At 41.5% G+C, this 25,000-nt stretch overlaps 1 protein-coding gene across 1 annotated transcript in view; it reads left to right on the forward strand.

Annotated features, from left to right (window-relative positions):
• Positions 1 to 25,000, forward strand: part of LOC119176965 (MAM and LDL-receptor class A domain-containing protein 2) — a 217,568-nt gene that overhangs the window by 66,448 nt on the left and 126,120 nt on the right. The window contains exons 21-33 of the mRNA XM_075878325.1: positions 1,058 to 1,317; positions 4,799 to 4,889; positions 6,526 to 6,639; positions 7,032 to 7,288; positions 8,356 to 8,587; positions 12,417 to 12,539; positions 12,659 to 12,798; positions 13,204 to 13,315; positions 16,893 to 17,045; positions 17,640 to 17,792; positions 18,425 to 18,637; positions 20,120 to 20,248; positions 21,317 to 21,588. Coding sequence (XP_075734440.1) covers positions 1,058 to 1,317; positions 4,799 to 4,889; positions 6,526 to 6,639; positions 7,032 to 7,288; positions 8,356 to 8,587; positions 12,417 to 12,539; positions 12,659 to 12,798; positions 13,204 to 13,315; positions 16,893 to 17,045; positions 17,640 to 17,792; positions 18,425 to 18,637; positions 20,120 to 20,248; positions 21,317 to 21,588 — 2,249 coding nt within the window. The remainder of the gene's footprint in view (positions 1 to 1,057; positions 1,318 to 4,798; positions 4,890 to 6,525; positions 6,640 to 7,031; positions 7,289 to 8,355; positions 8,588 to 12,416; positions 12,540 to 12,658; positions 12,799 to 13,203; positions 13,316 to 16,892; positions 17,046 to 17,639; positions 17,793 to 18,424; positions 18,638 to 20,119; positions 20,249 to 21,316; positions 21,589 to 25,000) is intronic.

Raw genomic sequence — 25,000 nt, forward strand, 5'->3', positions numbered from 1 at the left:
CTGTGATAGGCGAGTCTGTCATATGACAAAAAATTGCGTAACGTACGGTAAGAAGTAATCACGCAACTAAAATAATGTAACATAAAGTTACAACTATAGCCACTGAACTATAATACAGTAGCATTAAGCAGCAGCTAGTCAAATGACTAAAAGTTACGTAATATCACGCAATTACTAGTCAGGTGACATGTTCCGCCAAAAAAGACGCAAAAGATGATCAAGTAACTAGAATTACAACATCACACAACAGCTACGAACGTGAAGTGCTCCTAGATAAACATGCAACTGGTAATGTCACTTAAACCGCGTAACCTCACATAAGAAATAGTCACGTGCAATTCGCCCGCCACAACGACGTAAGATCAAGTCAGGTGTCATGTTCCTGCTAGAAAACACGTAACAGATTGTCATGACACTAAAATCACGTAAACATTTTAAGAGCTTGTCCCGCGACTAAAATCCTCTAACATAACTTAACTAGCCAGTGACATGTTCTCGCCAAAGACAAGCTAATCATGTGACATGTTCCGGCAAAAGCCACGTGACACGCGCGTAGCGTGGAAAACCGACTGTACCGGAGAAGACACGTTTTTGCTAGTATTACTAAGTGAGGCGTTTCGCCTCACTTAGTAATACTAGAAAAAACGTTTCATATCTAGCAAACGTTAGGCAATGCTTCACTGTTGGTTTCAGCCCTAAACCACCATTCCAAGATGTGCAGTTTTCTTTTGCCTAAATCTTTTTTTTTTGTTACCAGGGGAACCACAGGAAAATGAGAAAGATGCACGAAGAATGCTACAGCACTAATAGTTTTTCACGTACGCTTCTTAGACGAATACAAGAATAAGTTCCAAAAATACTCGGGCAGGGAGTTTTCGTGGTATAAAAGAAAACGTCTTCGCACCAAATTAATCTTTTCCTATCCACTTAAAGATTGAGCTGTCACTTTTAGCACTTTCTTGTATACCCCCTGACGCCTGACGCTGTTTCTCTGGTGATTATTTTCAGAGGGAAGATTTTTCACTGTGATGCTTAAGTTCATGGTTTTTTTTTTCAGGGATGTACCTGGCTTTGGAGAACACGCAAGATAAGGTGGTCGTAGCGCACATAGTTTCAGCGAAATTGAACGCGACCAGCCCGACTGGTCGCTGCTTTCATATGTGGTACCACATGAAAGGGGATAGTCAAAGTCGACTGACTCTACAGGTATACAATGCATCCGGCTCTGGTTCAAAACTATGGACGAAGATTGGGCACCAAGGGAGCTACTGGATCGAAGCAACTATTAACATTAACATCACCGATGCCTCGTTTCAGGTATGAAAACCGTTTACAGGAGATATGTTTTGTGCATTCTTCATTGAAATATGCTTGTTTAATAATAATATAAATGAGGAGCCTTGTACACTTTTGCTGGGTTAAAACACGACTGCGGCATAAGGTGGAAGTTCATTCAAAAGTACAGTTTTCAATAAACCACTGATTTTATTCTTTTATTGCTCTTTAATTGTGCGGAAACGTTGAAAAATATTTCGCAAAAAGAATTATTTCTCTACCATTACTAGTGTAGTGTTAGAGCATGTTTTGTAAACCCTACCCTTGAATGTTGAAGCCGAAACCACGTTGCATTGGTCCTAAAACTAACTGTTTGTTCCGGCATATAAATATCATCGAATACATTTTTATGCTGCGTTCACTGCAAGACTAGAAGGTTTTCGTATTTAATTGTCCGTTTGTAATTATCTCTAAATTCCTTCAACGAATTACTATAGGGGGTATCCGATAATGACCCGATCTTCGGACGATGTTTTTTGTTTTTCTCAAAACCCAATTTTATTTCACCTTACAACCTGCTCCACCTTGTTCCAATGCTCCCGTGGACTACTTGACAGAAAAGAACTAGGGGGGGGGAGGTTCCTTATTCTCAAAAGCATCGCTGACAACATTGAGTAATAGTATAGCATTAGTGAGAGGATGACAAGTATTGTAAGTAAGTTTAGCGTACAAGATGACGGTGCTACAAGCCTACGTGCCTGCATCCAATCATAGCCATTTGGTTGAACACTTCTACGAAAAGGTAGAGTCAGCAATTAGTAAGGTTAAGACATAGTATACTATACTGATGGGCGACTTTAATGCTGGAGTAGGCAAGAAGCAGGGCGGAGGCCATGCAGTGGGGGAATATGGCATCGACTCTAGAAATGCCAGAGGGGAGTTATAAAGCAGAGTTCGCAGAACGTAATAATTTACGGATCTTGAATGCCTTCTACAGAAAACTGGCTAAGCCTAGGTAGACTTAGCGGAGTCTCAATAATGAAAGTAAAAATAAAATAGATTGCACTTTGTCGGCACATCCGGGCATTGCACAGTATGTAGAAATAGTTGGAAAGATCCAGCCTAAATAATAAACGACAGGAATTCATACGCACGACGACAATAATGAGCTAGCGTTGGGAGGGAAAGTACAGGAAGTTTCGCTTCAGAATAGATTCGCAGCTCGAGATGAGTTAACCGACGTTGGCGTTGACCGAATGAATGATAAAGAGTGTGCAATAGAAGTCGGAGGTACAGTCGCAAGACTGAACACTGGCAAAGTATCTCAGGAGACAAAAAATTCTAATAAAAGACGACAAATCTTGAAAGCCTCAAATGCAACCGACAAAATACAGCTAATAGGGGAGCTTTCAAAGTTAATCGATAGGCGAAAGACAGCCGACATAAGAAGGTATAACACGCAGAGAATCAAGCACGCTGTAAAAAGCGGAAGAAGCCTAAAATGGTGAAGGCAAACTTGTGCATATGCAAAAATTAGATGTATGCATTGAGGGACAAGGAAGCCAATGTCACAACCAATATGCATAAGATATTTGAGGTGGCGGAGGAGTTCTACAGAGAGCTGTACAGAAGCCCAAACAACCAGAATGATTTTGTAAGAAGCAATAATAGCCCAGAGGAATTCAACATCTTTCCAGAAATTAGTAGCGAAATAATGAAAGCCCTAGAAAGAATGTAAAGAGGTAAAGCCGCTGGATAAGATGAGGTAACAGCAGACCTGCTGAAAGATGGAAGAGAGGCTATGTTAGAGAATCTGGCCAAATTGTATACAAGGTGCCTCTTGACGAGAAAGATACCATAATCTTGGAGGAATGTTGATATCATCCTAATCTATAAGAAACGATACGTCAGGGACGTGAAAAATTAGAGCCTGATCAGCGTACTGTCTGTTCTGTACAAGCTATTTACAAATATATTAGCTAACAGAATTAGGAAGACATTATAGTCAAGTCAACCAAAGGACCAAGCAGGATTTTGTGGAAGCTACTCCAAAATAGACCATTTTCATACTGTAAATCAGGTGATAGGGGAATGTGCAGAATAAAACAAACTCCTATACGCAGGCTTCATAGATTACGAGAAGGCATTTGATTCGGGCGAGATATCAGCAGTCTTGCAGGTGCTGTGAATTCAGGGCATCGACGAGACCACATGAACATACTAGAAAAAATCTACAGGGGATCCAAAGCCGCCATAGTCCTCCGTAAAGAAATCGCAGATTCCCAATGAAGAAGGGGTGAGACAGGGACACACGATCTCTCCTATGCAATTCATTGGGTGTTTACAAAATGTTTTCAGGGCCCCAGACGCAGGAAAATTAGGGATAAGAGTTAATGGGAACTTTTTGAATGTATCTTAAAAATCTGCGATTCGCTGCTGATACTGCATTGCCTAGTGGTTTCAGGGATGAAAACAGCTCATTATTAGTGAATAGAACACGGAAAACAGATTAGGTCTGAAAATTACTGCGCATAAAAACTAATGTATCATGCAACAGTCTCGGCAGACGACAGCGCTTTGTGATATAGGTGGGGAGAGGCTGGAAATTGTAAAGAAATTGGTCTACTTAGGAAAGGTAGTAGCCGCAGAGCCGCACCATCCCTGGTCAATAATGGGTAACTGACTGAATTCTCAAAGAAGGCAAACATGCGGGAGGGGCAGACAGGTAGTTAGGTGGGCCGATGAGAAAAACAGTTTTCAGGTATAATGCGGGAGCAGAAAGCACAAGGCCGAGTTCAGTGGCGAGAAATGGGAGAGGCATTTCCCCTGCAGTGGGCGTAGTCAGGCTGATGATGAAGATGACGATGTTACGGAAACAAGGATAACATTACTTTAGATACGTACACTCACTTCAAAAACATAGGCTGGTGGAGTCAACTAGGACAAAAAGAGAGGATACAGTATTCCTAAACTAACAGCTCAATTCGCAAACTTGGGCAGTTTTTCCAACATCACACGATCTTTGGAATATTGCTTTCTTAATGGTTATGTGATTAAATTTACTCTAGTTCATTGCATAGATCCGAGACCTAGCTGCCCAAATGCCACAGCTTTACTCAATTGAGCTATTAATTTGTAATTATTGCTGGCTGAGCGGTACTTTTAAGACACTTGATGACAAAAAGTACCCACTTATTATAAAGTAATTTTTCACTTTATATAGTAGGTTAAGACATGCCAATTCTCGGAAAAAGTTCTAATAAAACCCTGCCATGAATTGTTTGTGCGTGCGGGCTAGCACTTTAAAGCTAAGATATATTGTGCTAGATTTCTACAAAACATATTAATACTTTTAATTACGTTTTGTTCATGTTCTCACATTTGCTGTTATTTTAAGAGAGTGGTAAGTGTGTGTACTAAAACAATGCTCACATATGAGCAGTGCCGTTTTTATTGAGAAAGAAGTGAACCGTATATAAAATGGTGGTCATTAACATAACTGGTAATTTTTCCACCTCCATAGCTTGTTCTTGAAGGTGAACTTTCGGCTTACAGCCAGAGTATTATTGGTGTAGATGACATATCATTTGACGAGCAGCCATGTCCACCAACCCGTAAGTACACAAAAAAATTTGATATATTGTTTCTGGTTGTGAGACAGATATGGAAACAGTTTGTTATTTCCGCACGTTATTTTACACAACTTAAGGAAGTATGTAAGGGCTATTAGCGGTAACATTAGGATTTTATCTTGGATTTTTAAGCTAGAGCAGGTATATTTTTCTTTAATGCATGTCAAGAAATAAGCATTTTATTTCCTTCATCACAGAATAAAAAAAAAGAAGTTGAAATTGAAAACAAAATAAATTATTTGCAGCATAATGCTTTCAAATTAGGGTAATTCTTTCACATTCTGATGCGCATTTTACTAAACAACTTTCGAACTTAACATTCACTTTCCTTTTCATGTCACCCAATGGTTTCCTGTTTGTCAGTTCATCGGCTTTTTTTTTAAATAATGAAACAGGACAGGTTGGTGCCATTTGGTGGCACCACCTACTCCATCTCACTCAGCAGACAAAATAGGTTGTAAGAAAATTAAGAAGGGCACAAAATGCAATACAGTGGAAAATACGTTGAGAAAGTACAGCCCAGGTGAACATCACATGACAGTTCAGATACGCCTGATAGGTTTATATGCAGACAAGTTTTGCATCACAAGTTCCCCACAAAAGATCAGATTACAGTGATACAAATGATTACACATAAAATCAAACATACTATCTCAACCTAATACCTTTTAATATGGTGTTAGGTATTCCCTTAGTATGAAAGGTAAGGTGACATCATGTAGAGTAAGTCAATATTTCCATAAATTATTTGATTTTTCAAGAAACTTCTGGAAGGCGACAAGCGCTCTTTTGTCATAGCCTGCAGTTGGCCATGAACCTAGTATCTTCTTCACTGTGAAAGAAATTCTATCTAGAAGCAGCAAACTTGTTTGCAGTACTTTTCGTTGTGCCCTATATTTCTCGCACTCGAGGAGTAGTGTTGTATTAAAAGAGACGGACCACGGGAATGGTGTAGCTTCAGTGAGATCGCATTTGGCTTATTGATTTCTATTCATAGTAGAGTACAAAATAGTGCAAATGCAATCACAGTACAAATGCAAACACAAATAAAATCAAGAAACACGATGAATCTGCACTGACTTTAACGACACATCACGGGGCGCTACATCCTAAATAGATAATTTGTGCTTTCTAAAAGATCATTGAGACAGCTACTCGTTACTTCAACGTACATTTTTGTACCACTTGACAACAGAGTAACGTAGACAACCAAGCACGAACTATTTCCTCCAGTGTGGCGCCACTCTATTTTCAAATGAATTGCGCATTTTGCGACAGTTTTTTTTTCGTTTTAATATGATAACTATCAACCACTGATGCGACAAAAATATTGCGAAGGTGTACAATACACGCACCATGAATAATACGTATTTATGAACCGTCTGTCAGTTTGCAAGTAAATCACTCACGAGTCATTTTGGACTCTACTTGTCCCTTGATTGCAACGTAACCAAATTATACTTAAATGCATTTAAAGAATATTCATACGTATAAATAGAGAATCAATATTACACCAGAGCATCATATGGGAGCTTGACAAAATGAGTTTAAATTCCCGACGATATCTCAATTGACGTACAGCACTAGTGTTTTCCTGCTATGTTTTTTTTTGACGTAGTTACCTGCAACTTTGAAGAAGGGCCATGCGACTGGGCATTAGATGGCTGGGTGGTGGACACAGGTTACAGTTTCAAGGTCGTTCCAAATGATCACACTACTGGCACAATTACAGGTAAGCATTTCCAGCTTAATTGCGAAATATGACGCGTACGTGTTACCAGAGCAAATGCCTTAGGTATACTATGCAGAAACGTTTGCCAGACTTTTTTTGCATTTTACTTCATTCCTATTCAACAAAATGGGTGGACAAGCTGTTCACGTATGGCAAAATAAGGTAAGTAAGGTGTGTTTCTTCCGTTTCACTTTGTCCCGATTGTACTTTTTGTACTTGAAAGAAATTTTATGACGGCTAAAAAGGAGGTACGTGGATGTGACAACATGAATGGGAAAAAAGAATTTTGTTCTCAAATAAGGGATCATTTTCGACGCATTTGAGAAGTCTCAGAAACACGGGCAATCTAAGATTCGAGAAAAGACTAAACCTTTGTTGTTTTCTTTTTGCAGGCAACTTCGCTAGGCTTGATAAGCCGAGTGGCCACCTAGTCAGCGCAGACCACGACTTGAGTTTGGCGGAGCGGCGATGCTTTCGTTTTTGGCATTTCTTCACGGGGCAACGCGAAATGACTCTCAGTGTATATCAGCACGTTGCCGCCCCAGAAGAATCTCGAGAGCTCGTGTGGAGCATCAACGGAGAAGACCGACTTCCCAGACAGTGGTTATCCGGATCAGTGAACATAGCTGTCAACACTACGGCATCCGTGGTGAGAAATGAGGAACACATGCTATGCTAATGTAAATCCGGGCATTGTGAGGTGCAGAGTGTCGTTTTCGACGCTCGAGATTTTTTTCCAAACACGCGCAGGCTGGAGGCTTTTGTTCAGGGAATTAACTAAGATAGAAGGAATATCGAGAAAGAAAATAGTGTTCTATATATATATATATATATATATATATATATATATATATATATATATATATATATATATATATATATATATATATATATATATATATATACATATATATGTATATATATATCTATATATATACATGTATTAGCTTTAGGCCAGCCAGAGTCAGAATAAATGCTGTACACGGGTTACAGGCACTGTATACAGGTGCATAAAACTACACCGTGGTGCAGTGGACCAGTCAGATGCTTTGCGCATCTAGAACAACGTAGGTGCATGGTGGACATAATAACAACAATAATAACGGCCGGAGCAAAAATATCATGGTAGACAAGAAAATGCATCGCTGGCCAGTGAGATACCGTAATATGAGATTCAATGGCGCCATAAAAGGCGGACTTAGCAGAAGAACACTCTGCGAATAAAGAAAATACTCTTTCTCACGAGAATCTGTATGGAAACCAACAAAGGCAAGTTTTTACCTGCATGAAAGTATGCGCTGTGTACAATGAAAGCACGCTATAATAGCTAAGCTTACCCACGTTTTCTTTTAAACCACAAGAAACCGTGTAGAGTATGTGAATTAAAAATAAATCACGTATTTTGCACTTATAGTGTGACGTAAATCCCACTTCCCATACTACAATACGTTAACAAAAAGCGAGCACCTAAAGAAAGTTTATTCCAGTGCAACCTCGCGCGTTGTATCGCCGTTGTAGAAATTTGGAGGACATTTTTGCGTCCTCCAAAGTACGAAATACTTATTCCACACACCCGTTTCCATCTGTGTATTTGTGTGCGTGTGCGCACGCGCGCACGTGTGTGTGTGTGTGTGTCGGTGTGCGCGTTCTTGAGAAAACTGCACCATCGCTGTCCTATATTCTAATTTATTGCTCTCTATGCATGGGCCGCCTCAGCGGCTCGAGTTGGTGGGTAAGAACCCACCGAGAAACGACAGTGCGCTGGCCGTCGACGACTTGCTGTTTTCTGGTTGGGAGTGTCCGAGACCTGGCAGCTGTACCTTCGAGGACGACCTTTGCAACTGGAGGAACGTTGGTGGTCCTAAGAACCTCACGTGGGAACGGTGGTCGGGCCCAACACCTGACCGCAGTGGCCCAACGGCAGACCACACTGTCGGCTCAAGACATGGTATGCAGCCAATCACACATTCCGTTTTAGGAATAGCTGTTCCTCGTGAGCAGCTTTTGGCAGCACATATCATTTCTTTGAATTTCGAAGTGACTTGAAACTATTGAAATACCACATGATGTCGTACCACATGATATTTTGAAATATTTCCATATGATATTATTTTATTAGTACATCTGTGCCCTTGTGCCACACTTTCATTACAGTATCATAAGGGCGACGAAGTAATTATTGATGAGTATCCGATTTCTCGGCGTCTTCGATAAGGAAGGGTGTTTGGAACCCAAAATCTTGAATTTTTGGCGCCTGAGTCGAAGCGTAACGAGGGATGTCATACCACAGCTGTACAACTTTGCATGAAAGGCAAGGTTCTGCCGGATGTTGCTTAAGCATCGCTACTTTGCTTGTTTGACACCAACATACGCCGTGCAGCTTCACAGTTTTAGCGATTTTGTCTGTGTCGCTACTGCAAGAACCGGGGTTGACAGTGATGCACCGCTTTACCAGCGGCGTCATACTTGACGTGTATACACCCTGCACGGTGGTCGTGATGATGGTGCTCCACTCCTGACCCGAAGGTCATGGGATCGAATTCCGGCCTTGGCGGCCGCATTTTCAACGGACGTGAAAATGCTTCAGGCGTGTGTATTTAAACTTAGGTACGCGTTAAAAATTTTCAGGTGGTCCAAATTTCCGGAGCCCTTCACTAAGGCGTTTCCCATATTGTATATAATTATTTTTGTATATTTGAAATACCCTCAAGGTATTTATAGTACATTACAGAAAGAAGGGACAAGTGCACAATTTTTTTGTAACATGGAACAAAGTAGAAAAGAAAAAGGAAGAAGAAACACACATAACAATAAATGAAATGAGTACAGTGTCAATGTACAATAAGGACAAAAATTTAAAGAAAAAAGCAATTTTAACTTTTGTTATACAATACGTGCCTCTCTATTCAGTAAATCTGGTATGCATCTGTAATAATAATAATAATAATAATAATAATAATAATAATAATAATAATAATAATAATAATAATAATAATAATAATGAAAAGTACAAGAACTAAGGCTCAGAGAACCTAACAAAAAGAAAAAAAGGCAGAATATCACAATTCTAGATCATTTTCACAAGAGCATATTTGAAGACAATATGATCATGTAGGTTCACTACAGGTAACGGTAGATTATTCCATGCGACTGAGGGTTCGGGAAGAAATGATTGTGTGCACGTGACAGTGTTACACAACGAGACCTTAATGTTGTAGTTTTGGAACGTTAAACTCTATGAATTATCACTGACATGTATGCTGATGTCATGAGCCACCAAAATGTGAAGGTCCGAACAACTGAAACAGAGTCCCTGTCATAGTTTCATAAAGATGATAGCTATAGTACGGCAACTACGAGATCTGGTGTTCTGAAAAACAAAAGATGACCTGGCTGACACACATATTTTTCGTGAAAACTGTTGAATGAGAAATGCAGATACCGACATTTATTTGGTAACAGTAGTGGAATACCTGGGATTTCACGTCCCAAAACGAAGCTATGGTGATGAGATACACCGCGGTGAAGGGCTTCGGAAATTTCAATTATCTGGTGTACTTTAACATACACTGACATCACACAGTACACGGCCACTAGTATTTTGCCTCTATGGAACTGCGACCACCACGGCCGGGGTTTAACGTGTGACATTTGGGTCACCAGCCGAGCACCATAGCCACTGCTCCACCATGAGGACATCTTGTTGGTAACAGAGTCGTCAATATATCTACATGTAAGCATAGCCTCGTGCGCTAGTTGGAGCACAAAACTACAAAGTCCCCGTTGCGTTTCATCAGGTGTCTGAGTCCGTGTAAGGAACAAGCTTGAAACTTCGCCTTCCAACAGCAGGGCCATAACCCTCATCGTATATCGGCTCGGCAGAACAGCGTGTGGTAGAATATGCTTAAATTTTGCGGTAGCAAAGTCATGGTTCATTTTCCGAGGCCTCAGCTCATGTGTCTGATCTCTGTGAGTACCAGAGTGACAAAACACATATGCTCATGCGTTTTTTCGACGCGCTTGCTATGGACAGCGCTCGGCTGTACGCGGCTGGTGGTTTCAAACAAACGTTGATCCGAGCGCACGCATGCAGTCGTTTAAGAGATTGCATCAGTTTTGTGTCGTACCTATGACAGCCATTTTCATAACCTAAAAGGGCCCTGAAACACTTTTTTAGATAACCATACAATGAATTCAATGGAAGAGGATATTGCCTCACGAATTCAACGCAGCAAAAATTTTAAGTGCGAGTGGAGTTACAAAGATTTGTCTCATGCTTCAAATGCATGCTCTCTTCTCTCGTCCCAACAAAAGCGATCGAAACTAAGCAGGGAGGGATGGCAAGGGCAAATAAAATACGTTACACGCACCTCATGACGTTGAGCACTTTTTCTTTTTTTTCTTCGAATTCATGGCTTTTCCCGTGTGATCGCGTGCGTACTCATGAAAAAGTCGTGGCATCCCGTGGTGATCTCTGTAACGACCGAGTGCGCCATGTTCAAATCAGCCAGTGGCTGATGTACGGGCTTTCTACGAGTGATTTTTGAGCGGCTTCTGTTATTTGCCGAGAGAAGAGAAAGCGATTTTCAGCTGACCTTGATAATTTATTCTGTATTCCAGGCGCGTGCTGCGCTATAATATTTGCCTCGCGTGTTGTCAAGAGCCTCTACTACCGATCGGTAGCATTTTTTGACCTTGCTCAAAAAGTGTTGCAGGGCATCTTTAAAGGGGTCCTGCAAAACTTCCTTTATAGCATATCAGAGAACGCAGTTGATCGGTAGTCGAGGCTCTTAAGAACACGATAGCAAGTGAGCTGAAATTTACAATTAATCCTCAGTCAGCTAGAAACCACTCCGTCTTGTCTCGACAAATAATGCCATATACCCAAAATGAACACAATATGCACGGCGCGTGCTGATCTGTGCCTCATGAACGGCATAGTTATCGTGGCCGCCGTGAGACGTTGACTCGTGCTCGTTCACGCACTCGCGATCACACTGAAAAAAAAATTATTCCGCCACAGAAATGAGGGAACAGAGGATTTTCATCATTATGTGAAGAGTTGGCTTCTGCACCAGATTGCTAAATGTACAGCACCGAATTGTCAAGAAGTTGTGTGGATACCTCAAGTGTTCGTCCTGATACGAGATGTAAGACAATGCTGAATATCTAGTCGTCATTAATGCATGAACCTTTCTGTTTATCACCTTCATTAGCTCAGTGTGTGCCTGCAGTAAAGCATGCTTTTCTTGTTTTATTTTCCGCGAAAGGTGCTTTGCGCGTTGCCAGGAGATTTATAGAACTGGCGTCGTCACTGATGTGAGAAGATTATCATGGCTACGCATTACTATCACACGAGCTAGTGTGCCGTTACTGTTTGAATATTGTCCCAGGACAACTGGTACGATTACATAACTGAGCTGAAGAACCCATACGTCATTCAAAACTCTAAATTCATTTGTAATGTGACCCAAGGATTAAGTTGCAATTGTGCACATCCCTCACATGCGCAATATTTAGGTCTGATGCAGCTGTCCAGTAATTTCAAATACGGAACGTTGGTTCTTGAGGCATAGTTGAGTTATGATGTACGACGAAAGTAAGAAGGACGAGTGGGGTCCAACCAATTAATTTCTGTGTCAATCATAAGAAGTGCTTCGAACTTTGACGTTTCACCACGGTCCACGTTACTAAACTCTCGCTCAGGCATAGTGGTTCAATGATTCTAGTTTTTTGAACATGCCTTGTACGAATGTAGTTTTTTTCTTTGTGCACAGGTTATTTTTTATTACTTGATGCCGAATCTGCCAAAAAGAACCGGTTGGGCGTCCTTGAAAGTGAGCTACTTCACTACTCACCAAAGAGCTGCCTCCAGTTTTACTACTACGTTGATCCAGAAGGTACGTGTTCTTAGGAATTCATCACCAGAGTGGGCAACATGCGACAAGCTGAATTCACTTGTTCGCGTTATTGTACTTCCTCATTTAGAATGTACCATAATCTTTTCTTCCATCTTTAGCAGGCACCCAAGCAGACCTTTCGGTGCAGTACGCTTGGCGTGGAAGAGCATTCAGACACGTTCCAGTGTTGGCCAAAGAAATATTCGAAGGATGGCAACTTTTTCGAAGTGTTCAAAGTGACTTGCCTGCCACCTACAATGTGAGTTCGCATTTATTAAGTTGAGCATCATCTATCCGAGTGTAACAATACGCTTTACCGTTCACTTTCGAGGGGAAGCAACGTGTTATTACGCAAGCGCTGAAACAGGTAGAACTTACTGGTGATGTGTGTAGATTATAATTTAATGCATCAGTATTGTGTTTCTAGGTATGGTACTGATGGAAGCTAGGCAATGTAGAAGAAATCCAGAGTTCGAAATCTGATTGGTTGTTTTTTGTGAGTGCTGGAAGGCTGCATGTGTACAGACGCCAGGAAAAGAAGCGGGCTCATCCTGTAAGGTCACTTACACAGCATGCTCGGCGCTGGTTGATGTCATGCCAAAAAAAAAATGTTTTACACTCATCGGAATTAAATGTGACCTTAATATGTATTCTTGAAACGCAGATCCAGATTCTCGGTTACCCGGGAAGTGATGACGCATCCGACATAGCCATTGATGACATTGAAGTGTTCGACGGCGAGTGCATCGAAAGTTTTCCACATCTCGAAGATCCAAGTGAGCTGGCATGATCGAGTATCAGTATACGCTGAACTGACTACATGGACTTCTACGCACAGAAAACTTTCAAAAGCACATGGGCTGCCTCTAAAACCGATAGAAGTTTGATTGATATGTGGGGTTGAACGTACCGAAACCACCATATGATTAAGAGAGACGCAGTAGTGGAGTGCTCCGGAAAATTTGACCACCCGAGGTTCTATAACGTGCACCCAAATCTGAGCACACGGGCCTACAACATTTCAGCTTCCATCGGCAACGCAGCCGCCGCAGCCGGGATTCAATCCTCCGACCTGCGGGTCAGCAGCCGACCACCTTAACCACTAGACCACCGCGGCGGGGCCTGATAGAAGTTTGAATTCATCCAGTTATTAGTATTAGGAGCTGTTTGAACCACGTAGTTAATTTTTTTGTGTAGTTGAGGACTATACATATTTTAGTTATTTATTTATTTATTTACTTACTTATTTATTTATTTATAGTACCCTCAGGGTCAAAAAGGCATTAAACAGGGGAGTGGGTAAATACATGGAAAATATAAATAAAGCAATACAATAAAAGACTTAGATAATACCAACAGTTCTGCAGAATGTAAAAAAAATAGTTATTTCCAAAAAAAGAATAGAAGCAATGAGCATAGGTAACAGATATTCGCGGTTATACAGTGTTAGCTAATGTTTCGTGAAAAAGTTTGAAGTCGGTGAAGGTTGCGACATTCGAGGGAAGGTGGTTCCTATCATGAGATGTACGGGGAATGAATGACTGAAAGAAAGACTTAGCGTGACATGATGCGCTTCCTACCTTATTGCTATGATCAACACGGTTTGAGATGTACAGAGGCTGGAGTATCAGGTCACTATGAAGTGTTGGGTGATAGAAAATTTTATGAAACAGTGAAAGACGGGCAATTTTTCGTTGGTGAGCCAATGGAATAAATGATAAGTTATTTTTCATTGAAGTCATACTTGCAGTGCGGTTGTAGTTAGAGAGGATGAACCTAGCAGAGTTATTTTGTACTAGTTCAAGAGAGGTGATGAGATAAGCTTGACTGGGATGCCATATGGCAGATGCATACTCGAGTTTAGGCCGTATGAGAGACCTATAGAGTATTAGTTTTAAGGAAGAGGGTGCTTTGGAGAAGTTACGTCGTAAGTAACTGAGCATGCGATTAGCACTGTTAATTACGTACTCTACATGAGTTATCCAACTTAAGTTATTTGTGATGTGCACGTCAAGATATTTATAAGAAAAGACGGAATCTAAGGGAATGTTGTTTATATAGTAGGTGTTATGATTCGAGTTAGTTCTTGATACGTGAATTATCTTACATTTCTTAATATTAAGTTCCATTAACCAGATATTGCACCAATTAGTTATATTATTTAGGTAAGTTTGAAGTGTTTTAGTATCATCACATTGCTAATTTCGCGGTAAATAACACAGTCATCTGCGAACAGATGTATGTTAGAAGTTAACGAAGAAGTTAGATTAATAATATATACAAGAAATAATAAAGATCCCAACCCTAAACCTTGAGGCACACCTGATTGTACTTCAGTGAGCAGTGAATGATATTCGTTAGCAGTTACGAATTGGAAGCGATTAGAGAGAAAACGTCCTGTCCGTTTAAGAAGGTTAGTGTCGATATTTAGCAAGCTTAGTCTTAAGAGTAGTAATTTATGACAAACCTTGTCAAATGCTTTGCTAAAATCTAAAAAAAATACTGTCAGCGGAAGATGATCTATCGAGAATTTGATGCAGGATGATGAGTAAACGAAGCAAGCTGTGTCTCGCTGGAGTACAGTTTTCTAAAACCTTGTTGCGCTTTAGCTAAGTATGAGTTAGACTCTAGAAAGTTAGCAATATTCGAGAAGATTACATGTTCTAATAATTTGCAACAATTACTTGTTAGTGATATGGGTCGGTAATTAAAAAGGGAGTTTTTTGGGCCAGATTTATTGATTGGAACCACCTTCCCTATTTTCCATTCCTTTGGAAGTTGACAAGTACTCGATGATTGTCCAAATATTTTACTTAGTGTCAGAGAACTAACTGCTTTAGTGCTTTTAAGCAATTTGCTGTTAATGCCATCATAGCCAGGAGCGGAGAGGAATGGTAACTTATCTATTAGTTTCAATATTCCAGGTACCTCGATAATTACTGGATTCTTGGGCATGTAATTATATTGGTGCGGATGAGGGAGTATGATGTTGCTGGCTTCAGAGTACTGACTTGAAAATGAATCATTTATAGCTGATCCACACATGTGTATCGGGGATATTATTTCCAGATGAATATTCTTGTGATATAGTGTTGTTAGTGGTTGGGTTGATCATTTGCCAAAACTTTCTAGGGTTATTTTTCAGTGTTTCAGGTAGTGTTCTAGTTAGGTAGTTGTTTTTTGCAGTTTTAGATCTCTTAAGTAGGTGTTTGCAGCCGATTTGTAAGTTATCCAGCGGGAAGGTGAAGACAAGTTTTAGCTAAACGGAAGAAACGCTTTTTTTATTAGATAGGCGTTTTAGATGACTGGAACACCGCGGTGGTTGGGGATTGAAAATCATTGCGCGATTAGGGATGTACTTCCCGATCAATCTATGCACTGTGCATGCGAACAGGTTCCAGTTAGATTGAACGGAACGAGATTCAAAATATCTAACAAAATCATCGTAAAAGTGAGTTAGCTCATTATTTATTGCTTTGAAGTTAGCTTTCCGGTAGTATCGTATGCGTTTCTGCTGTTTAGTCTTTTTACTAGGGCTAAGATTGATGACAAAGTTTAGCGAGACGTGGTCGCTGATTCCTGGTAAGTATGTAGTGTCGGAGATGAGGTCACGATGCATTGCCAGTATTAGGTCGAGAGTGCTTGCTGCATTACTTGTAATTCTAGTGGCTTGAGTTACTGAGTCAAGCAATAAACAGAGCATGTATTCAGGAAATCTTCACTCTGCTGTGAAAAGGGGGAAATACGTATCGGCATTGTGTTCCACGTTATGTTTGGAAAGTTAAAATCTCCAAGTAAAAACATAGGTAAAGAAGAGAAACGAGAGTTTACTATGTTGATTTAGTCAAGCAATTCGTTAACAAATGTGGATGGTGAGGAAGGTGATCTGTAGCAGGTACCTAAAACCAGCTTACAGTTAGCCAAAGTTAGTAAAGCCCAGGTGATTTCTAGTAAACTGTTCACTTGGATTGGTGATGATGGTATGTCCTTCGATACCACAAGTGGCACGCCTCCTCCTCAATGCTAGGTGCGGTCGCAGCGATAAACCATAGAGTTGTTTGCCTCGTGAAATATTTCCGAGTTTGTTGTTTGCGCGGAAAGCCACGTTTGAGTTAAAACTACTATTTTCGCATCGCACGTGTCTATAATGCATGAGAGGGCACAACGTTTATTGAGAACACTTCTGGCGTTAGCAAAGAGTACAGATACCGGATGAACATTTTTTATCTGGTCTTGTAGTTACAAAATTTGGCTATTATGGGGCGGCATAATAGCCAAATAGCACTTGCTTTACAGTTGATGAGTTTATTAAGTGCACGTGTGTTCGAGATTTGTCACCTTGTTTACTTGCAGAACCTCGAAACTCGACCTCGTGGGATTGCGACTTCGACTTAAATTTTTGTTCTTGGAACCAATCGGATGCCACGTGGCTCATCCGGTCTGGTCGAACAGCTATATTGAATGGTGACGGCCCACACGTGGATTCCAAGCTCCGTTCACCAGAAGGTACTAAGCGTACATTTTAGGTTTACTTTTTCGAAACTGTTTTATTGAACTACTGGAACATTATTTTGCAGCATTGTTCCGCACCTTCTCCATATTGTGTTATCTATATGCAATCACGAAGAAGAACTCAGACGTGAATATTTTTCAGTGCACCATGTTCTGGGAGTGAACTTGTGCTATTTAGTCATGGTGTTAGAGCCATCAACCTTGGGAGCCATTAGCACTGGTAACAAAACAATGTAACATCGAATTAAGAAGAGTTGTTTAAGATAACTGTGAAGCCGTTCCTGTTACACTTGTGTTATTCTGTTGAAGCTTTGAAGCGGATTTATGTCATAACGCACTCGGAGTTGTTATAAGGGCAGCAAACTTCGACGTTAGTGCTAAATTGTGCCGGCCGAATAAAAAATATAGCACGAAAAAGAAAAGAAAAACTAAGAAGCAATGAGCCTGGACTTTTCTTAGTCTCTTGTGTCGCGCTGCACCACTGACTGATATGGGAATTCAGCTAGCCCAATACGTTACTTTGGATTATAGCTGTCACGAGAGGCCTTGTTTACCTAATTTTTAATTATTGTTTCGTGCATTTTTCAGGGAAGTACGCTTACTACTCGCTGAAGTCTTCGTCACCCAACAACTTTCTCGTCAGCGCGCCACTACAGTCTTCTAGTCGGGATTATTGTGTCGAGTTCTGGTACTTCTTCTACAGCCTGTCTCCGGCGCAGTTGCTCATGGGTTTAACGAATAGTGAGTGGGACGTACCCTATATTTCGCTTTCTTGTTTTTCATTTGCTTCTGAATTTGTAGTAACCAAAGTAACCAAAAAGTGCTGCTTCAGTGCTTAAGGCAGAAGTCATTGCATGTCTTAACTTAGCTGCGCCCACATTCCGCATGCCATTCAATTTCAGTAAATAGGCACGCGCGCACCGCAACACCACTGTTGAAACGAGAAAAATACGAGAAATCCGCCATTGCAGGGTGAAGAGAAGATTTTAAAGCTAAAATACATAAATAATTGAGTATTCTCGATGATGTTCACTGGAGCGCACATCATCAACACAAGGAGAATACTTATAAATCTCAGAGTATTCTCGAAAATGCCATCGACTAAAGTGGCGTTTCGAAAAAAATTTCTAGATATATTCAAAGCATTTTTGATTCAATGTCCGGAATTGGTTTTTTTTTTGGGGGGGGGGGCTCAGTAATGCTTCGACAGGTTTATCGAGTTCTAACGATTGAAAAAAGCTTATATAAGAACATGATGACGCGATTCTAGATTGAGAACTGTACAACCACCAAATTTTAACGTTAAAAGAGTTAGGTCATATAAGCTTTCTAGAAAAGAGCAATATATCTGAAAGAAACCCCCGCGTGTGCAGCAACCTCCGCTAGTATCGACCGAGCGAGCTGGCTTCAGCAACGTGGATTCGACCGTACTTGGCGAAGAGGCTCATTCGTCGTGCCAGGTGTGGAAGCCGCTGGGAAACGTCTGGCTGTGCACGTGCAGCAGCAGCCACAGGAGGAGCTTGTTTTGGCAGAAATGGCTCTTGACCAGATGCGTGTGGCTCCAAGTGGGACGTGTAGACATCCAGGTTGGTGAGGTTGAAACTAAGGTTACAGGGACGAGAAATGATTGCAAGCGTGGCTGGTAAAGATAAGCTTTGATTGAGTTATCATTCAGGAGGTTTTAAGTACCAAAGCAATGATATGACTATATGATGCGCCGTAAGAAAGAGCTCTGAAAATTTTAACCACCTGGGGTTTTTCAACATGCACTTAAATCTAAGTACGTGGGCCTCGAGTGTTTTTGCTAGAATATTTGCGATTAAGTTGTTCGCGCATAGGAGATGGTAACATGATAAACTGTGCCATGCAAGATACTACTAAGGGTGACATGCCATGGTCTTAGTGCTTCGATAGAGCGAAATAATCAGAACGAAGCAAATACGTGTGATAAGTAAGAAACACATTAGTGAATTGATGTGATTTATTTGTGAGATAACGCCACGTATACGCTTTTTGTGTTTTGCCTCCCATTTTTCTCAAGAGAGGAAATAATGAGCGCAGAAGGAAGATAAGGATGCCGTCAGCTATACATTCGTGACTGGTATAATGTAAGATGTCCTTTCGCTTAACTTTATTCCCATGTGATCATGTACGCATCACAGCCAATCGAAGTGTGTCAATTCGCGAAAGAAGCCTGAAGAAATTGAGGCCGCTTTGTCCTAGTGGTGCCAAGCCCGAAGGAAGTGTGCTGCTGGCACTCCTTTTTTGTTTCTCTTTCTTTGTTTTTGTATTTTCAAGTTCTGTCTGCCCTTTTACTTTTTATTTCTATTTAGTTATTTTTTTGTCTCAACCCTGTTTCGATTTCTCGCATGCCGCGTCTTTTAAAAAAATGTCGGTTGTTTTATTTAAAGTGATCCATGCTTTATATCTTCGTCGAGGTGCGCGAAGAACAAGAAACCCGCTCTTTGGCGGGAAGGCGTGCTACGGATGGCTGGGCTATATGTGGTTTTGCCAGCGTTGCCAAGCGACTGCAAGAGCATATGACAGCCTGCCCCATCAAAGCGCTCCACAGCCATAAGGAATGACCGTCGACAAAGATGCATGATCGGCGACGTATGCATCAGTGTAGTGCTAAACTGAGGGCAGCATGGTACTGGCTGTTTTGCGCACAGTACTTTATTGGGTATTAAAATCAAGGTAGTTCCTGAGAAATACTTTTGTCGAATTTTCGCTCAGGGCTTGCTTTACAAAAGATGTCAAATTCCTGAAATACTTTCACCTTCACGCACAACGCGGATATATTTTGGACTTATCACGATATCTGTTATATAGACGTGTTCAAAGTCTGAATGAAAATAGATAAAGTAATTTACCTATGAAAGTCTGGCGCGTTATTCCTTTGTGAGGGCGTGTAATAAACAATTGCCTTGTCTGTCAGTCCAACCTCCCGACGTTGTCGTAGTTTTTCATGATAATTTCTGCTTAGTTCCTGACTTTCGGCTTTGCAGCAGTGGTATACATGCGCTGAAAAATTGCTTAAAAAGTTCTCTCTCCACGGACTCTTGCAGCTGGATCCCTGTGCGACTTCGAAGGAGATGGTTTCTGCGGCTTCAAAGTGGACAGCACTGGAGGAGGGCAGTGGCGAATGGCCACGGGGAACAAGCAGTACAGTGATCACACGTTCGGAGGTTCTCACGGTGGGTACACGAACGAAGACTCCGACGCAGTCTCGGTACACTGCACCGCTTTCTTGCTATGAAGGGCATTGCAATTCGACAATGGGGGCACAGCGAATACTAGAGCAAACAGAATACTTATTTTTTCGCAGCAGTGTACGTAAAAGCGTGCACGCACCCGTGGCACACACACACACACACACACACACACGCACACACACACACACACACACACGCACGCACGCACGCACGCACACACGCACGCACGCACACACACACACACATACACACACGCACACACACATACACATACACACACACGCGCGCGCACACACACATACACACACACACGCACACACAAACACTTGCGCGCACACACACATACACATACACACACACGCGCGCGCCACACACACACACACGCACACACACACACACAAACACACACACACATTTTAGAAATCATGGCTTGTATAATCACGCATATGTTTCATATAGCACCCAGCACAATAATAAAAAAGACCATGCACGACTGCACACACACATGCACCCCAGTTTGTAGAAAAAGGGCTATGTATACAAAAAATTTGGGGATAATCTGGAAAGTTCGCGAAATATCTTAAAGCGGCTGCTGGCCTTAGTTATACAAAGCACACGTGCAACAATCTCATCTTAATGGATTAGCTCTTAGGTTTATGAAAAAAAATATAGGAGGCCATCCCTCCCCCCCCCCCCCCCTGTTTTATAATACAGGCGCTTAACAGCTGTAGGAGAATGGCTTAAAAATGATTCTAATCAATTTAGTAGGGTCACTTTGCGAACTACACAACTAATAACGTATGAAAAAAATGAATCTTCTGCCATTTGACAAAGCAACGAAGACCATAAGCTCCTCGCATGCAGCGAAAATAAAGTGTAAAGTTGAATTTCACGTATTGAATAAATCAAATGAAGATAAAAGGTTCCTTTTTTCCTCTTCAAGCCCTAATAAGTTTCACAGACGGAACCTAACAGACTTGCAGCGTTTAAAATAGAAGGCACCTTTAATTCTACTTCAACTTTCACGTACTGAGTATGCGATGATTTCAGGTGGCCACTTCCTACTTCTGCACCTGAACGAACAGAAGCCGAAACAAAGGCCTCCTTACATCGCCAGCCTGGTGCTTCCCGAGCAGTCACCGACGAATGCGCGGTGTCTTACCCTGTGGTACTTCATGGATGGCACTGGTGTGGGACACCTGAACGTTTCGGTACGAGCACCGAGAAGCACAGCGTCTGACTTGCAGAACATGCTGTTCGGAGTTCCGTCAGCCGGCTGGCGATATGGAAGCGCCACTGTGATGTCGGCTTCATGGCACGAGGTGCGTACATGCGGTGAAATATAGGTGCCGAATTTTTTTTTCTTTGCACTACAAGAAAGGAAAGCGTACAAGTTAATTGTTGTATTCCGGTGGCGAAGCGACAATCAAGAAGATGTGCTTGCGTAGAAAGATGGAAAGCATTGTAAAACAAGCAATTACAAAGTTCCTGATCCCCTTTCCCTTTTCTTCGTGCTCGTCTTATATGCTGAATGGTGAGACGTCAGTTACCGTGCGAAATCAATGGACAGATGAGAAAAGAGTAATGCGAATTGCGTGCACCGTTGCGTGTATAGACGGCAGACTCTGGCCATGCGGCGCTGGGAAAAACGCCGCCATCAGCGCCCCCATCGACGCGCCGGCCATAAATGGTTACTACAAAGTGAGCCGTCCGCAAGCGAACATGTATAGGCCCTCCTCTTTCGTTCGCCTTGAGGCGCGGTTTCAGCAAAATCAAGGACCTGGCAAGCTTCTTACTTCAATCCAAACTAGCTTCAGAAAAGTAGGAAGCTCATAAAAACAAACTGTGGGTACGATGTGAAAGATGTTTCAGTTAATTCGGCGTACTGCAACTGGTACATTTAGAGCAAGCGAGCATCGCATGACATCGGGTTACAGGCAAGCACTCCGACGTTCGTTTTCTAACGTCTAAATGCGTTAAACTTGGGCATACACATGATGCCAAAGCGATGAAGTGCATAGACGAGCAATATATTTTACGATTAGTGGTACGAAGTTCATTTTATTAAGCACAAATAGTCCTGGCAATTTTCGTCGTTGCAGTTGCACTCTCCTTCGATCTCTCGCTTCCTGTGCGTTGAACTGTTATATCACGCATGCTAGAATATTCTGTTGACGGTTAACTGTCATTCGTTTGTATGTACTGCAAACGGGGATGTATGCGTGTCCACTTTCTCTGTGTACAACAAAATGTAAAACTAAGGCATCCGAGATCAACTCCGGCAATCGGGGAGACCAATGGCAAAAAAAAAAAAAAACTATTGTGGTCCCGATAATTTTTCTATTTACCTGTATGACGTGCTTGTTTGCTTTTCATAGATAAAGCCGGAACTTAGAGCCCCGAAAGCCTTCAGGCGTAATGCTGTGGAACTTCAGGTTATCGGCAGTCGTGGCGTGTGCGATGTTTATCGTCACCTGTGTACTGCTACATGGTGCGCACCGAGGTCAGAGGCTATGTTAAGCTTTATAATCAAAGTTACTACGGTTCCGCTTGATATAAAAGCTACCGAAAACAATAACAGGAGAACTACGTTATCACACTTTCTCACTAGAACGGCTGTAGACAACGCGAGTGATTCGCTTACCCAACACAACCGCCCATGTCTAGTGCTCTCGCCGTTCTGCTTCGCGAAAGCTGCGGGAAACAGTAAAACAAAGTCCTTAACGTCCCTAGCAATTCACAACGCTACTGTAGCTTCGGCTGGGGTGCTTTTTCGTAGAGCGCGGAGCTGTTGCGTCTGCTCTTGTTTTCGCTGTCGTTCTGACGAGTGAACAAGCAAGCCCTTCACGGCGGTTTGGTGACGCGCCTGACTAGTGGTGAAAAACTCGTAGATGTTTTTCGAAAAGTTCAACACTGAAATACACCTGATATTTAGTTCAATAGCTGTTTTTTTACGCTGTAGTTGCACCTGGTTGCACAACAAGCAGTGCAAGGGATTCGAGCTAACTGCGTCGACAGGTGGCGCTGCCTGTCCGCAAAATTCCAGAGTCGGGCGTCTATTTGTTTGTGGTAGTAGCTGTGTGTTTTGTGGCGTCTTGCATTTTCGTAACTCATTTTCCTTTCATGCGTGGAATAATGCGATTATCTCTAATTGGCTTCCTTAACTGGCAATCCTATGGGAGAGCAGCGAGAGTTGGTGCTTCTAAGAATGACACCATATGCGCCATGTTGTCTTGTACTTTGTAACATAAAAAACGTTTATTCATTCATTATTTGATTTATATATTAGCACAACCAATATTTAGTCTTAAGCTGCTACAAGAGTGCCAAGTCTCTTGCGCCCGACAAAGGGGGAAAAAATGAGCGACAGAACTGAAATCCAAGCGAAAAAAAGCAAGAACAAATGAAGAACCAGAGAAATACAAACTTAGAAGGACACCAGACCATTCGTTATTGTGAAACAACAATAATAACAATAATAAAAACAAGCAAACGTTTAGTGACACGATCGTATTACGGTGGGATGTCCGGTTACCAGTAATTTATGTTCTCTCTTAATATTTCCCGTTTCTACATGCGTTCTGGGAATAGCTGCTTGTACAGTCACCATTCTAATAAGTTACTTTTAATAGAGAAACGTGAAGGAAAGTAACATTGACTATAAAGAAGAAGGCGCAACATTATTATAGGCACATGTTGGGCGATTTGAACATGTGAATGGACGTGAGAAGCGTAATATATTTACGGATAATCTGGACTGTTTGTATCCACTAGGATGTGGGGGGGGGGGGCAGGGTTATAAAGAAAAAGGAATGATGAGTGCCAGTACATGAATAAAAGTCATCGAATGAATAGTATGTGCTTCTATGTTGAGAGGAAGCGTTGCGCCATCTGCTAGGTGGGTCTACCGTTCGTAAAGTAATGTTTGCTGTGCCACAACTGAGATGCCGCTGCGCTCGCGCGGAGGGAAGAACTTGCGTATTTTGCTTGCGGCAACGCTTCAATTTGGTAAATAACGCAACTCGCAGCCCATGGCTTGAAGTTGTGCCCATGACACTTGTACAACTTGCACCTATGTATAATATCCCTTGAAGTCAGTAGCGTAAAAAAAAAAAAAACCTTTTGGCTCACCGAAGGGACTCATCGGTGGAAGAAAGAACAACACTATAGCTCTAAAAGGAAAGTTTAGGGAGTGGAAGAGTGGAATAAAAAATTATTCATGAAATGATGGGGAAGAAACTTACGAAGACGTTCTGGTTCGACAGTCACAATAGAGGAGGTTACTGCCAGATGCTAGTCACCAACAATAAGCAGACACCATTCAAATAAACTAAAAGCAAACAAACAGATAACACGGTGTCGATATATGAGTACATGGCTTTTGCAGTGAATGAGCTTTCGTTACAAATACTTGATTTAGAATAGCAATGTATGTCGCAGCGGATGTTATTATTGCCGAAATTGATGCAGCGTGTAATCTTTCAGCAATCTGCTGAACTCTGTGTGCTGGCTGACACAAACCCAGCAATTAAAACATGGCTCGGAACTGAACAATTAAGGAAAAGTTAATCATATAACAAAGTACGAAAGGTTAATCATTTTATATGTAAAAATGTGTACGTTACTGCTATGAAGATTTGCCAGTTAAAATACTTAGTTTTATAGATCCCACTATTTATAATATGTGGAAGATTGACAGTCATCGCAGTGACGCATCATATATTGTTTTCGAAG

This window comes from Rhipicephalus microplus, chromosome X (assembly GCF_043290135.1).
Source record: "Rhipicephalus microplus isolate Deutch F79 chromosome X, USDA_Rmic, whole genome shotgun sequence".
Taxonomy (NCBI): domain Eukaryota; kingdom Metazoa; phylum Arthropoda; class Arachnida; order Ixodida; family Ixodidae; genus Rhipicephalus; species Rhipicephalus microplus.